The sequence below is a fragment of the Saccoglossus kowalevskii genome, chromosome 8, assembly GCF_978046115.1.
Source record: "Saccoglossus kowalevskii chromosome 8, keSacKowa6.1, whole genome shotgun sequence".
Classification (NCBI taxonomy): Eukaryota; Metazoa; Hemichordata; class Enteropneusta; family Harrimaniidae; genus Saccoglossus; species Saccoglossus kowalevskii.
This window is the reverse complement of record NC_140648.1, coordinates 38656228-38672103: the sequence shown is the minus strand read 5'-3', so window position 1 is coordinate 38672103 and position 15876 is coordinate 38656228. Positions and strand designations below refer to the sequence as shown.

The following is a 15876-nucleotide window of genomic DNA, read 5'->3' as shown; positions in this document are numbered from 1 at the left end:
GTGCTGTCTGAACATGTGTTGGCTATGATCTTGTCAGGTGTAATCTATGAGTGCTGTCTGAACATGTGTTGGCTATGATCTTGTCAGGTGTAATCTATGAGTGCTGTCTGAACATGTGTTGGCTATGATCTTGTCAGGTGTAATCTATAAGTGTTGTCTGAACATGTGTTGGCTATGATCTTGTCAGGGGTATTCTATGAGTGCTGTCTGAACATGTGTTGGCTATGATCTTGTCAGGTGTAATCTATGAGTGTTGTCTGAACATGTGTTGGCTATGATCTTGTCAGGTGTAATCTATGAGTGTTGTCTGAACATGTGTTGGCTATGATCTTGTCAGGTGTAATCTATGAGTGCTGTCTGAACATGTGCTGGCTATGATCTTGTCAGGTGTAATCTATGAGTGCTGTCTGAACATGTGCTGGCTATGATCTTGTCAGGTGTATTCAATGAGTGTTGTCTAAACATGTGTTGGCTATGATCTTGTCAGGTGTAATCTATGAGTGTTGTCTGAACATGTGTTGGCTATGATCTTGTCAGGTGTAATCTATGAGTGTTGTCTGAACATGTGCTGGCTATGATCTTGTCAGGTGTATTCAATGAGTGTTGTCTAAACATGTGTTGCCTATGATCTTGTCAGGTGTAATCTATGAGCGCTGTCTGAACATGTGTTGGCTATGATCTTGTCAGGTGTAATCTATGAGTGTTGTGTGAACATGTGTTGGCTATGATCTTGTCAGGTGTAATTTATAAGTGTTGTCTGAACATGTGTTGGCTGTGATCTTGTCAGGTGTAATCTATAAGTGTTGTCTGAACATGTGTTGGCTATGATCTTGTCAGGTGTAATTTATAAGTGTTGTCTGAACATGTGTTGGCTATGATCTTGTCAGGTGTAATCTATGAGTGCTGTCTGAACATGTGTTGGCTATGATCTTGTCAGGTGTATTCTATGAGTGCTGTCTGAACATGTGTTGGCTATGATCTTGTCAGGTGTAATCTATGAGTGCTGTCTGAACATGTGCTGGCTATGATCTTGTCAGGTGTAATCTATGAGTGCTGTCTGAACATGTGTTGGCTATGATCTTGTCAGGTGTATTCTATGAGTGCTGTCTGAACATGTGTTGGCTATGATCTTGTCAGGTGTAATCTATGAGTGCTGTCTGAACATGTGTTGGCTATGATCTTGTCAGGTGTAATCTATGAGTGCTGTCTGAACATGTGCTGGCTATGATTTTGTCAGGTGTAATCTATGAGTGCTGTCTGAACATGTGCTGGCTATGATCTTGTCAGGTGTAATCTATGAGTGCTGTCTGAACATGTGTTGGCTATGATCTTGTCAGGTGTAATCTATGAGTGTTGTCTGAACATGTGTTGGCTATAATCTTGTCAGGTGTAATTTATAAGTGTTGTCTGAACATGTGTTGGCTATGATCTTGTCAGGTGTATTCTATGAGTGCTGTCTGAACATGTGCTGGCTATGATCTTGTCAGGTGTAATCTATGAGTGTTGTCTGAACATGTGTTGGCTATGATCTTGTCAGGTGTATTCTATGAGTGCTGTCTGAACATGTGCTGGCTATGATCTTGTCAGGTGTATTCTATGAGTGTTGTCTGAACATGTGTTGGCTATGATCTTGTCAGGTGTAATTTATAAGTGTTGTCTGAACATGTGCTGGCTATGATCTTGTCAGGTGTAATCTATGAGTGCTGTCTGAACATGTGTTGGCTATGATCTTTTCAGGTGTAATCTATGAGTGCTGTCTGAACATGTGTTGGCTATGATCTTGTCAGGTGTAATCTATGAGTGCTGTCTGAACATGTGTTGGCTATGATCTTTTCAGGTGTAATCTATGAGTGCTGTCTAAACATGTGTTGGCTATGATCTTGTCAGGTGTATTCTATGAGTGCTGTCTGAACATGTGTTGGCTATGGTCTTGTCAGATGTAATCTACGAGTGCTGTCTGAACATGTGCTGGCTATGATCTTGTCAGGTGTAATCTATGAGTGTTGTCTGAACATGTGTTGGCTATGATCTTGTCAGGTGTAATCTATGAGTGCTGTCTGAACATGTGTTGGCTATGATCTTGTCAGGTGTAATCTATGAGTGCTGTCTGAACATGTGCTGGCTCTGATCTTGTCAGGTGTATTCTATGAGTGCTGTCTGAACATGTGTTGGCTATGATCTTGTCAGGTGTAATCTATGAGTGCTGTCTGAACATGTGCTGGCTATGATCTTGTCAGGTGTAATCTATGAGTGCTGTCTGAACATGTGTTGGCTATGATCTTTTCAGGTGTAATCTATGAGTGCTGTCTGAACATGTGTTGGCTATGATCTTGTCAGGTGTAATCTATGAGTGCTGTCTGAACATGTGTTGGCTATGATCTTGTCAGGTGTAATCTATGAGTGCTGTCTGAACATGTGTTGGCTATGATCTTTTCAGGTGTAATCTATAAGTGTTGTCTGAACATGTGTTGGCTATGATCTTGTCAGGTGTAATTTATGAGTGTTGTCTGAACATGTGTTGGCTATGATCTTGTCAGGTGTAATCTATGAGTGCTGTCTGAACATGTGCTGGCTATGATCTTGTCAGGTGTAATCTATGAGTGCTGTCTGAACATGTGTTGGCTATGATCTTGTCAGGTGTAATCTATGAGTGCTGTCTGAACATGTGTTGGCTATGATCTTGTCAGGTGTAATTTATAAGTGCTGTCTGAACATGTGTTGGCTATGATTTTGTCAGGTGTAATCTATGAGTGCTGTCTGAACATGTGTTGGCTATGATCTTGTCAGGTGTATTCTATGAGTGCTGTCTGAACATGTGTTGGCTATGATCTTGTCAGGTGTAATCTATAAGTGCTGTCTGAACATGTGTTGGCTATGATCTTGTCAGGTGTAATCCATGAGTGCTGTCTAAACATGTGCTGGCTATGATCTTGTCAGGGGTGTAATGTATTAATGCTGTCTGAACAGTACAACAGTCCAAGCAAAACTTTATATTTAGCCCGCTTTAAGCTGGCTTTCAAAACTTTCAAAACTGACACATATCTTGTTCACTATGTGCCAGATAAAAGGCATTACTTCTCTTTGGTGATTATAAAATAATATGAAATTAAGGTTTTCCAGACAGACATGGTTGAATCATCTCTTTGCAAAGTATGAAAACACATCCTGATCTCTTTGCCAGAATAGTCATGATAGTTATTGTTGAAGGGATAGTTCAATTCAAAGCATGTTGTTGAATATGCATACCTAATAAAACGATACAATATTTTTCTCATGAAATTATTTGTTTCTCTCTGTCTATTCATAGTCACACTCCCATCAATTTTAATTCATAATAGTAGTCATTAACTGAATTATATGACAAGGGATCACGGTTTAGTTGCCTTCATAAATGTGTCAGTTGATTGAGAGCCAGTAAACTATATTACTTCATCTTAACATGTACTTTTAATATTTTCTTTTCTAACAGGTGGATAATAGTAATGTTGAAAGCAATGTGTATGCGGATCCAAAACCTTGGGTTGAAGATTTTGAAGTTGAAAAAACAGTAGATGTTTAGCAGTGGTATATTATCTATTATGATCATTTTACTTCATCTTTCTCAAAAATATATTACATCTCAAAATGTTGATATGGCAAATTATAAATGAATGTACCTAAAATACGATATTTCTTGTTTGTATTATGTAACATACTATGTAAAAGAACATTTTTTGATGAATATAGTGGAAATTTATTATAAGCTTTGACTTTGTTTGGTTATTTGCACTTACAATAAGACAGTAGTTTGATATTCTCACCCACAACACTACTCAAAAGTATGATGTAAAGATGAAAATACCCGATCGGAAGAAAATAGTTTCCTCTGTCAAGAATACATTTTTAAAATTTTGCTTGTCATAGAAGCGAAAAAATGATGTATATAGTGGAGGTAATTGTTTGTGTCCAGAAATCATAAAAATTATGCTAATTTGAGTGAATTTTATAATGATGGTGTTTTCATTATATGGAAATGGCTGTTGAATTGCCAATTCATACATATTATTTGAAAATACTTTCCTATATATAAATCTATAGCTAGAAAAATGTAGTTTATACTTTTCTATTATATAAAATGTTACCAACTTTTCCACTACAATTTAATCAACACAAAGAACATACTTTTATTCAAAATCTTCAAATACCTCCTGGAAAAATATTGTTATATATTTTATTCATGAATTAATTAAATAACCTCCATATAAAGATCATCTTTCTATAGAGGAAAATTTTGGGTTGTCATTACACACAGGTTCGTCTGTACTATGTAAGCTGGCTGTGTTGCAGACAAACAAAACTGTATTGTTCATATTGGATACTTGACATATTTTACTCTTTTCATTACCTGAATAAAATGTTGTGATGTTGTAATATCGTGTCCATTTCTTCTTTGTTTGTTCATGTATCTGTTCATGTATTTTTCAATGTAACTTGTTAGATAGAGGTCATAGGACAATTCACATACCTGATTAGTTTTGGGTTGAAATCTATGCATAATAATTACCCAATTTTCAATACTTTTAAATGTTAAAATAATGATACAGCGGTATGGGTTTAAATTGCATTGTGATTATTTAAACATTGTGATGATAATGAAAGTGGTATATGACTTGCGTTGGAATTTCATTGTAATGTTTGTCTATTTGCATTGGTTCAATTGGATATCACATCAGAGTAATAATAATAATAATAATAATAATAATAATAATAACTTTATTGCATCCTTAGAAATACAATGTTTCTATCAGTTAATAGCAATAAAGATTAGTTGTGATAACTACTACTACAAAAAGAAAGTTAGTTGTTAATAGGATAAAGCAAGTGTTACATATCAAATGTCATTTTCATTCCTTGATTGAAATGCGTTATGAATATAATTGCCAATCTTTTTTTAATATTATTACATCATCTTTTGAAGTCATCAAGAACTTAAATTTCTGGAGATCATCCTGTGTTTCTTCTGTAAATGTAATGTCTTGAATGATTTGTTGGCGTATTACTTTATATTGTGGACATATCATGACAAAGTGCAGCTCATCTTCTATTTTATTCTGTGTACATTGTTTGCAAATTCTATTTTCAGTAGGTATTTTTGGTTGCATATGCCTCCCTTTTTCTATTGCTAGATTGTGATTACTAGTTCGAAATTTTGTCATTGAAATTCTTTGCTTCAAATTCAACACATCCAAGTATTTTTCAAAATTATAAGAGTCTTTGAATTTTTCATAAGTTCTCAGTTTTGTTTTTTCGGTTATATTTTTTCTCCAGAAATTTATGTATTTTTGTTTGACAACTTTGCCAATTTGCTGTATATGTTTTGTTAACAAATCATTCTGTTGTTCTCGTGAAAAATTCATGTTGTTCATAATTTTTTGTATTGAAGAATACCATTGTAAATTTGATTTCTTTTGTTCAAGGTATGCTTGTTTTGTGATATTATTGACTGGTAATTTACTGATACGAGTCCAGTATTTTATTAAATTGATCCTAATGTCTACTAAGAGTGGGAATTCTCCTACTTCAGCTCTGCATGCAATGTTTGTCACAAATTTGTTCAATCCTAGTAGTTGTTTGTAAAAATTCAATTGTGTCTTTTCTGTTATTGTTTTGTCCCATTTGTTGTAATCTTGAATTTCATGACCCCAGATTTCAGACCCGTACAATAATATTGGTTGAATACACCTTTTAAAAAGATGGATGAAAGTTCTACAATTTGTTTCTGATGGTAGGAACTGTTTCAATGCATACATTGCTCTGGCTGCTTTATCTGCTGAATTTTGTTTGGCTTCAGTGTAGCAGCCATTTGACTTTATGTTTATACCCAGGTAGTTGTACATGTCTACACAGGTAATATTTTGTTCATTATAATAGAATTTTTCTGTATTTTTTAGTGTTCCTCGTCTGAAAATAACAACTTTTGTTTTTGTCAGATTTACCTGAAGTTTCCATTTATGACAATAAACCTCTAAACTATTTAGTGCATTTTGTAGACCATTTTTTGTTTCAGATATTAACACTAGATCATCTGCATAGAGTAGGGAACTAATTTTACAGTTATTCAATGTAACTGGATTTAATGATTCATCTTCTAGTGAATTATTTAAGTCATTAATAAACAAATTAAAAAGCATTGGGCTAATGACACAACCCTGCCTAACACCCTTGGTCGTTTCAAATATGGGTGTAATTTTATTTTTGAAACGAATGCATGATTTTGTATTTAGATACATATTTTTAATGATGTTATAGATTTTCCCATTTATACCATTATTAAGTAATTTATAGAAAAGCCCCTGTCTCCAGATTTTATCAAATGCTTTTCGAAAGTCTATGAAACATGAATACAATTTTCCCTTTGATTTCAAGTATTTGTTGACAATAGTTTTCAATACAAATATCTGATCTGTAGTACGATATCCCCTACGAAATCCTGCCTGGTTATTATTTGTAATGTTATTATCTTCAGTATATTGACTAATTCTAGTGTTAATTATACTACAGAAAGTTTTACCTACACAACTAGATACAGCTATTCCTCTATAATTATCTGGGTCAGTTTTGTCTCCTTTCTTGAAAATATGAGAGATAATACTAATATTCCAAAGATCTGGATAAATACCCGAGTCTAGGATTATATTAAATAATTTATGTAGGGGGTGAATTAGGAAGTCTGAACTGTATTTAAGTAATTCTGGGCAATAACCATCATATCCTGATGATTTTTTACTCTTTAGTTTTTTAATGGCTAGCCTAATTTCTTTTTCAGATATCTCATTATTTAAATTATAATTTTTAAAATGTTCTTTTTCTTCCATAGCTGAGATGTTAGAGATTATCTGTTTTTGAAAAACAGTATTATTATAATCAGTAGCATTATTATTTAATTGTCCATAGAATTCTTTCCATTTTGGTGGAATTGGATTAGATTGATTTTGAAAGTCATTCATCTTGTCATTGCTGTTTAACTTTTTATAATAATCAACCCATTTCTCTGGTGAGATTTGATTATCCTGATCCTTATTTGAGTCTCTTAAATTGTTAATGATTTTCCAGAATTCTATAGGGTTGTTATTGTTAAGTTGTTTTAATTTGTTAACGATTATATTTTCCTCCTTTTTTCTTTTGTATTTAATCATTTTTTTGAATTTTTTTTTCTTGCCAAAAAATGTTTCTCTTAGTTTAGTGTCATAAGGGAATTTATTAAGTAGTTTGGCTGTTTCAGATACATCTTTTTTGAGAATTTTACACTCCTTATCAAACCATCTTTTGTTATTCTTTGGTTTAAATTTGTTATTGTTATTTTTATTATTTTTCCTACGAAATACCTGATTAGCTGAACTGGTGACTATTGAGTTAAAATCATCCACTGCTTTATTTATGTCTTTATCTTCATTGTAATTATTATTTAGGAAAGTTTTGATTTTATCTTGAATAGCTTTAGAGGCTAGGGTATCATGATAATTAAACACTGATAGTTTATCCCATATATAACTATTTGGCAGATTATTTAGAGTATTTGTATTTGTACTAATTCTATCTAGTTTAACTTTAATGTTTTTATCAAGTCTAAGAAGGCAGGAAATCTGGCAGTGGTCTGACATATAAGTAAAATTATGTACTTTAAAGTACAGAAATTTCTCAATGAGTTTAGATCCAGCTATTGCATAATCTAAGATGCTAGCCCCGTTGTAATGATAACATGTGAAGTTACCACTACAATCACCTGGTATTCTGCCATTCAGAATTCTAACATCACAAGTTTTACATAGGTCTGTCAAAGTTTTACATAGGTCTGTCAAAGTTTTACCCTGCGTATTACTTATAACATCTCTGTTATTTCGGAATGTATCAGTGATATCATTTTGAAAATAACGTGGCAAGGATGTGAATTCATCACTATTGTCTATGAAGTCAACAAGTCTCCCTGACCTACTATTAAAATCTCCTAGTATAATAGTGTTTCCATGTTGAGAATAGTTTGCAATATTATTTTCTAGTCTAGTGAAGAAATCTGGCATGCAGTGTTTTGAATTCATTGGTGGGTGATACACATAGCACAAATAGATATCCTCTTCTAAGTTGAAAAAGTCTTTTTTCAACTTGCACCAAAGCATGTCTTCAGAGTCTACATCTTCAATTTTGATACCTTTCTTGATTTGTTCGTTTATTAGTATTGATAGTCCTCCACCTGGCTGTTTACTTCTTATTATTGAGTGACTGTAGTATCCTGGTATGTTGAGTGTATTCAGAGAGTCCTTGTTCAGCCAGGTTTCCCCAAGACCTATTATATCATGGTTTTTTATGCATTTTATGAAGTCATTATCTTCTATTTTTTGTCTTATACCCTGTACATTCCAATATGATATGGAGATTCCTCGTTTTCCAATCTGTTTATGGTGTTTTGGTTTCATTGTGTAACACATCTTAAGTTCTGAAATGTGATCTTTGATCATATGCTCTTAACCGATTGGTGTAGGTATAATGATTACCGGCATGGAAGGATGGGCCTCGAGTGAACACTGTTTGATTGGATGTTGATGGTGGTCTTTGATAGATCTGATTTGTTCTCTGGTCATTGTGGTATCTTGTGTTGGGTTCATTGTTGTATCTAGAATTTAGTCTGTCATATCTCCTGGCATGTCGATTCACACCAATCAGAGGTGCAATAGTGTTTTTCATATTTCTTACCAAGATTGCAGTTCCATGATTGTTAAGATGTACATCATCACTTAAGTGAAGCTGAGGTTGGATATTATTGTTATCTATGTAGATTATATCTTCTTTTGTTATCATCTTCATCTTGTCATTCAAGATGTCTATCTTCTTGTTCAATGTATCTGCATTGTCACCTCTTCTATGGGTTATTGAAGAGATACATATCTTTGCTGATGGGTGTTTCTTCTTTATGTTGTTGATCATGGTGGTGAAGTCTTCAACACAGGAGTCCACTGTATCATTATCTGCTATATTGTTTGTGCCTGCATGTATGACAACATTTTGTAGCTCATCTTCAGTTGTTTCCTGGATGTATGCATCAATGTCTCTTATTTTCCGTCCTCGTAAAGTTTTCACAAATGTATTTCTGTACACTCCCTTTACATCAATGTTCTTAAGCATGGAGTCACCAACGATGAGTGTTTGCATGTTTTTTCTTGGTCTTGTGGCTTTCTTATGAGTTACTGTTTTGTATTCCTTTTCAGCATCATCTTGTTTGAATGGGTTGGCAATGGTGTTACTCTTCACTGTTGTAAGAATATCAAAAGGGTTGTACGACTGGATGTCTTGTACCGGATTTGGTTTCAGCTGTGTTATCGTTTGATGTAATTTATGGTTTTCACATTGTAGCATATCTATTTCTTCTTCTTTCTTTTTCAGCTGGTAATGGACGCATGTGCTCTCTTGTTGCATCTTTGATATTGCTTCTTGTTGTTTTTGTATACATGAGCGGGTCTGTTCTTGAGATGCTGTGATGATGGTTATTGATTTCTCCATAGAGTTTATACTTTTCTCCATTCTGGTCATGTTTGCAGTGGTCTCTTTATTATGTTTCATAATATCTTCATTCATTAAAGATGTGCTTTCATCTCTTTTACAGACTTCATTTTTTCTTGTTTTGTTTTCCAATATTTTGTTTATTTTTTGAATTTCTTTTGACTGTTGAGATAGACTGTTTTCAATATTTTTCAGCTGGTCTGTTAGTTCTTGGGTTAATGTTTCTGTTTTTATAATAGTGCAGTAATTATCATCAATTTGTTGGATAGTTTTAAACATCTGGCTCAGGGTAGCTGCCAATTCACTGTTGTCTAATGATCCTCTGTTATTTAATGCAGGTGAACTTGATGTCAAGCATGGAATTTTGGACGGTGTGTTTAGATGCTTGAGTTTAGAGTCTGATCTTTGTGGTGTGGCAGCATAACTAGTTGATGACTTTTGTTTTTTTATCAGTAGGTGTGACTGTATGATTTTCTTTCACTTTGGATTGTGTGGTTGTAAACATCTTTGTTTTCTTAGAACCCTTACTTGGAGATTGCATGTCATTTGTGTTTGTTTGGTCTGTCATACATGTAACCTCATCATCATCAGAGATGTCATCCCTGTATTTCAGAGATGTCATCCCTGTATTTCAGAGATGTCATCCCTGTATTTCAGAGGCTTTTGTACATTTCTTTGTGGATATCTTCTCTCAGAATCTGTTTGTTAGATGTTATCTTTAGTTGCAGCTTACCCTGAATGTATTTGAGTAGCATGGTCCCTTCATTCATTATCCATGAGATATATGAATTACCCTGGATTAATAAGGTACCATTGTGGTAGACTTTGAATGTTACTGTATTTCCATTTTGGCTGACTAGACGTAATTGTGTTGTCTTCTCTTCTTTATTGTCATTATACTCATGTCTTGGTTCTGGATATGCCAGCTTCAGGCACTGTAACCATATTCCTTTCAGCTTACTGTCAGATTGTAGGGTCACTGAGGATTTGTTAAATTTGACTTTGATTTCATTCTCCTCTGTAATGTTGAACTTATTTAAGAATGATTGTAGATCTTCCTCTCCTTGTGATTTGTTGCCACTGTTACATTGTAGGTCAGGTTTAGTTGACATAATGGCTCCTTTGTCTTGTTGCTTTGTTAGTAAATGTTTTGTTTGTTAATGGCTGAACAGCATATGTCCTTTGTTTAAAACAAAGTTGGTGTGTGATATCACAAGTTTAAGTTTTCTATCAACAATCTGAGCATGTAGAATGTTTCCAGAATTTTTTTTAGAGTATACTGTTATTCACACTTACTGGCATGGAGTTATTGTGTCTTCATTTCTGGATGTCATGTACTACAGTATGTTATGTAACTTTGTTGTTGTTGTCAGTGGCTGTTGACCTTGAGCTGTGAATGTCTTTGTTAGTACCAGTTCCACTTCATTGCTTCTTTTGTGAACATACACAAGGAGTTCAGTGTTGAAAAGTTCTCAAAAGTTCAAAAAGTGTTGAAGAGTATGCATGAAATGAGAATTATACCTTCAATTCAAAATCAATGGCAACAAATAATAATAATAATAATAATAACTTTATTGCATCCTTAGAATTACAAATGTTCTATTGGTTTACAGCAATAAATATATAAGTAATTAAAAAAAAAAAAAATCAAAGTACGATAACGTAAAAAATAGAAAAAAAGAGTCAAGGTATTATATCCAAAAAAAGCTCATTTCTTAAAATAAATGATTTATGTAAAAATTCCCCTAAAAGTTTTATTATATTTCTGTCATTACTTTTCATTAAATATGTGAATTTTTGCAGGTTGGTAATGATTTCTTTGGGGAATAAAATATTGGAAATAAAATCATTTCTATCTGTTTGATATCGTGGGCAAACTAAAAGAAAGTGTAATTCGTCTTCGATCTCCTGTAATGGGCATTGTTTACAAATTCTATTTTCTAATGGGGTTTTTGGATTGGTATGTCTGCCTTTTTCAATGGCTAGATTGTGACTACTTGTCCTGAATCTAGCCATTGATATTCTTTGATTATTATCCAAAACATTAATGTAATTTTCCAGATTGTAATTAATTTTAAATTTAATGTATGTTCTCAGTTTTGTTTTTTCATTTGTCATATTCTCTCTCCAGTATGTTATGTATTGTTGTTTAATAGTGCTGCTAATTTCCTTAATATTTTGATGTGATAGCTGTGATGTTTTAGAGAGGTCTACATCTTTCAAGATATTTTTGACTGATGTTTCCCATTGTGCTTTTGACAAAGTCTGATCGCTTAACGCTATCTTTGTATAATTATTTTGTGACTTGTCTGTGACACGGGACCAGAACTTAATCATATTGATTTTCACTTCAGTTATCAATGGAAATGCTCCAATTTCACCCCGACATGCACTATTCGCTGTGTATTTATTAAGCCCAAGTAGTTGTTTAATGAATTTTAGATGCACTTTTTCTGTTTTAGTTTTGTCCCAGTTATTGTTACTCATATTTTCCATTCCCCAAATTTCAGATCCATACAGTAAAATTGGTTTGATACATATATTAAACAGATGGATGTACGTTTTACAGTCTGTTTCTTTTGGTAAAGACTGCTTTAGTGCATACATGGCTTTGATTGCTTTATCTGCTAGGTTGTCTCTAGCTTCTGTAAATTTACCATTTGACTGAAAGATTATTCCAAGATAATTATATGAGTTGACACAGCAAAGTTTTTCATTTTGATAATAGAATTGTTCATTTCTTTGTAGTGTTCCCCTTCTGAATACAAGAATTTTAGTTTTCGCAAGATTTACTTTGATTTTCCATTTTTGGCAATAATCTTGCAGTTTATTTAATGCATTTTGTAGGCCATTTTCTGTTATTGAAATTAGCACCAGATCATCGGCGTAAAGTAGCGAGTTAATTTTTGTGTTATGTAGTGTGACCTGATCAAGGGATCTGTCTTCCAAGTATTTACTCATATCATTAACATATAAATTAAATAGTGTGGGGCTTATAACACAGCCTTGTCTCACACCTTTTGTTGTCTCAAATATATCCGTGATTGTGTTTTCTAAACGAATGCATGCTTTTGTATTACAATACATATTTTTAATAATATTATAGATTTTGCCATTTATTTCATTTTTGAGTAATTTATAAAACAATCCATTACGCCAGACACTATCGAAGGCTTTTTGGAAGTCTATAAAGCATGCATATAATTTTCCATTTAGCTGGAGATATTTTTTAACAATTGTTTTCAATACAAAAATGTGGTCTGTTGTGCGGTGACCTTTACGGAACCCTGCTTGATTATTGTTAATTATGTTATTTGTTTCAAGGTATTGGGTAATTCTATTATTTATTATAATACAGAATGTTTTTCCCATACAACTTGATACAGCTATTCCCCGGTAGTTTCCTGGGTCGTGTGAATCACCCTTTTTATAGATGTGTGAAATAATACTAATATTCCACGACTTTGGATAAATTCCGGACTCTAAAATAAGGTTAAAAAGTTTTTTTAATGGTTTTATCAACGAATCTGAGCTGCATTTCAAAAGCTCAGAGCAGAAGCCATCATAACCAGGTGCTTTTTTATTTTTAAGTTTTTTAATAGCATTTTTTATCTCTTTTTCTGTTATTTTATTGTTAATAAGTTTATTAGATTCATTTCTGTTTTCCATTTCTGACATATCAGAAATGATATTATTTTGCAAATTGTTGTTCTGATCAGCTTTGTTTAATATTTTATAGTATTCTTCCCACTGTTCTACAGAAATAGGATTAGATTGATTTTTCTGAGAATTTTTCAATTCATTAATGATTTTCCAAAATTGATTGGGATTAGATACTATCACTACTGGAGGAGATCATTGATTATGATAAACACATTGTATTCTAATGTGTGTATATTGTTTTTGAGACAGTATTAATCAAGGTGCCACTATTTTTTTTTTATATTGAAAGAATTGGATTTTCATCTTGTATCGTACTATGATAGAAAACTCATGAATGTTTCAAAGTACAAAAAAAAATATCATAGCTGTACATGATATATAATTGATTTGCATGAGTTTGCTAATAACGCTACTTCAAAATATATCAGAAACAAGTAAGTTTCTGAAAGAGTGATAACATATTAAGGCATATAGTTTGGAAATTGCTTTGTATAACATGCACAAAACAGCATAAATTAATCCACAAATCTGATGCCAATTTTCATTGGTCCAAGACTGGGCACAAACTCAATAAACATAAACATGCTATTCTTAAAGGCCCAGGTATACTATAAATACGCTCCTAAACAATAGGGATTATTTCCTTGCTTGTCATGCTGTAGTAAACAGCTCCGGCCAAGCTCCAATAAAGACATGTTTTCTCAAACTTACAGGTCGATTATGTTGTGCAAAAGTGGATGCATGTGACTATGAATACCACAGCAGTGACTGTGTGTAGTATTTATGACAATAAATAGTATACGAGCTAAGATTTTGGCGGATAAAAGTCAAAAACAGGAACCGGGGAAAGGGACGTGCTACTAATCTCGAATAATTAACTACTGTCAATCAAAGTCACGTGATGTTGGGCCGCTGAAACAGGATGCGTCATAGGCTATGCAAGTGATTAACAACACTCATTAGCATAGCCACACCTCCAATTCACACTTGCCCGGGGCAAGTGAATTGGGCCTTTAAACGATACAAACGCATGTATATTTTATTCAACATCGCTATCTAAATCCTAGTTATCTGAAATATGATGTACATACTAGAATCACCCATAGTAGTTTTCACAGCCATGTGTCAGTGCATTGGAAGCCCCTGTTCTTACATTGGCATCGCCTATAGTATTACTTTTATTGCATGTTTTACAGCTGATAGATTCAGGAATTGCTTTAGATGATGGATCCTTAATCATCCATATGAATTTAAGTATATCATCTTTGATCCTCCCACCATGACCATTCAGGCTTGGTGACTCAAACGTTCAATGGCATACTTCAATGGCAATGTTAAAATACCACTTACATTGCTTCTTTATCTGATTACCATGGTGTTCAATTATTTCCAGATCTTGTGGAATTGTTTTGTCTCCTTTTCGCCAATGATGTAGCACTAGTGGCCGATTCCATTACTGGTCTTCAGCGTCTTTCGAAAACAAACTTGATTTGTATTGTGGTAACTGGAATATGTCAGTAAATTTAAGGAAAACTAAGATTATTGTTTTTAAGAGTAGGGGTCAATTATGCAAGAATGAGAAACGGATGTACCGAGGCGAAGTGTTTGAAACTGTGTCGTATTATAAATAACTTGGCATTCTGTTTTCTTGTAGACTCCAATGGTCCATGGCAACCAAATTATTGGCACAACAAGCTAGAAAAGTTCTTCTGTATACTTTTCGATCTTTGTCACTGTTAAAACCACTCCCATATGACGTTTATTTAAACATATTCGACACCAAAATCCTCCCTATAACAAACATTTTGGGGACATACGTTAGTTAGACATTGGTTCTTGTGTTGAATATCCAAGTCAAGGCTACAGTGCATGAGTTAACATTGTTTACATGAAGAAGCTGATATTGTTTACACTAACAAGCTGATAATCACATTACAAAGGAAGGTCAATCTCAAAATGGGTGATTCTAGGAACAGCATAAGTTTAAGGAGTAAAGAAAATGTTCAAAATCCAGGAGAGATGAGAAAGTTTATTGAAAGATACTTTGGAAAGAAAGTTGAAATTAAATTCAACCACAACAGTGTCACCATACGGTCAAACACAAATATGAAAGAAGTGTGGATGAAAGCGATCAAGGCTGTATTCACTGAAGACAAGTACACTTACATCAAGAAAGGTGAAGAAAAAAGTGAACAACTCCGTATTGCTGATGGTGACAACACAGTTACTATTAAGATGTATGATAATGGCACTTTACTAATACAAGGAAACAATTACAACCAGTGGATGGAAACAGTGGGAAGAGAGATGTTCTCCAAAATACAAGAACTGTTGGGTTTAAATGTGAATTTTGAATCAGCAGAAGTTACTGAAGATACTGTATCAAAAAATACAAGAGCAAGGCGTGATCCTAAAAAAACAATTAGATTCAACGCTGAGGAATACGAACTAGAAGCCAGCACAATTAAACCACAAAAGACACACTATGATGAAAGCAATACAAAAAACGATTCACAAAGTAAAGGACCAACATCAACCAAGCAAAGACCTACAACTCCAACAAGATCTACCAAGCCAAATATTGCTAACACTCCATCCAGAATCCCATGCCGCATCTCGAAAACACCTATTGTAAATAATGGAGGATCCCTGGACAACACAGAGCTAGCAGCAACTTTGTCA

General features: G+C 33.7%; 1 protein-coding gene across 1 annotated transcript in view; it reads left to right on the top strand.

The window, feature by feature from the left end:
* LOC144355845 (transmembrane protein 145-like) overlaps window positions 1-3742 on the top strand; it is a 67550-nt gene extending 63808 nt beyond the window's left edge. Inside the window, exon 13 of the mRNA XM_085502861.1 lies at window positions 3470-3742. Coding sequence (XP_085358987.1) covers window positions 3470-3559 — 90 coding nt within the window. The 3' untranslated portion in view covers window positions 3560-3742. The remainder of the gene's footprint in view (window positions 1-3469) is intronic.
* Window positions 3743-15876: the final 12134 nt, after the last annotated feature.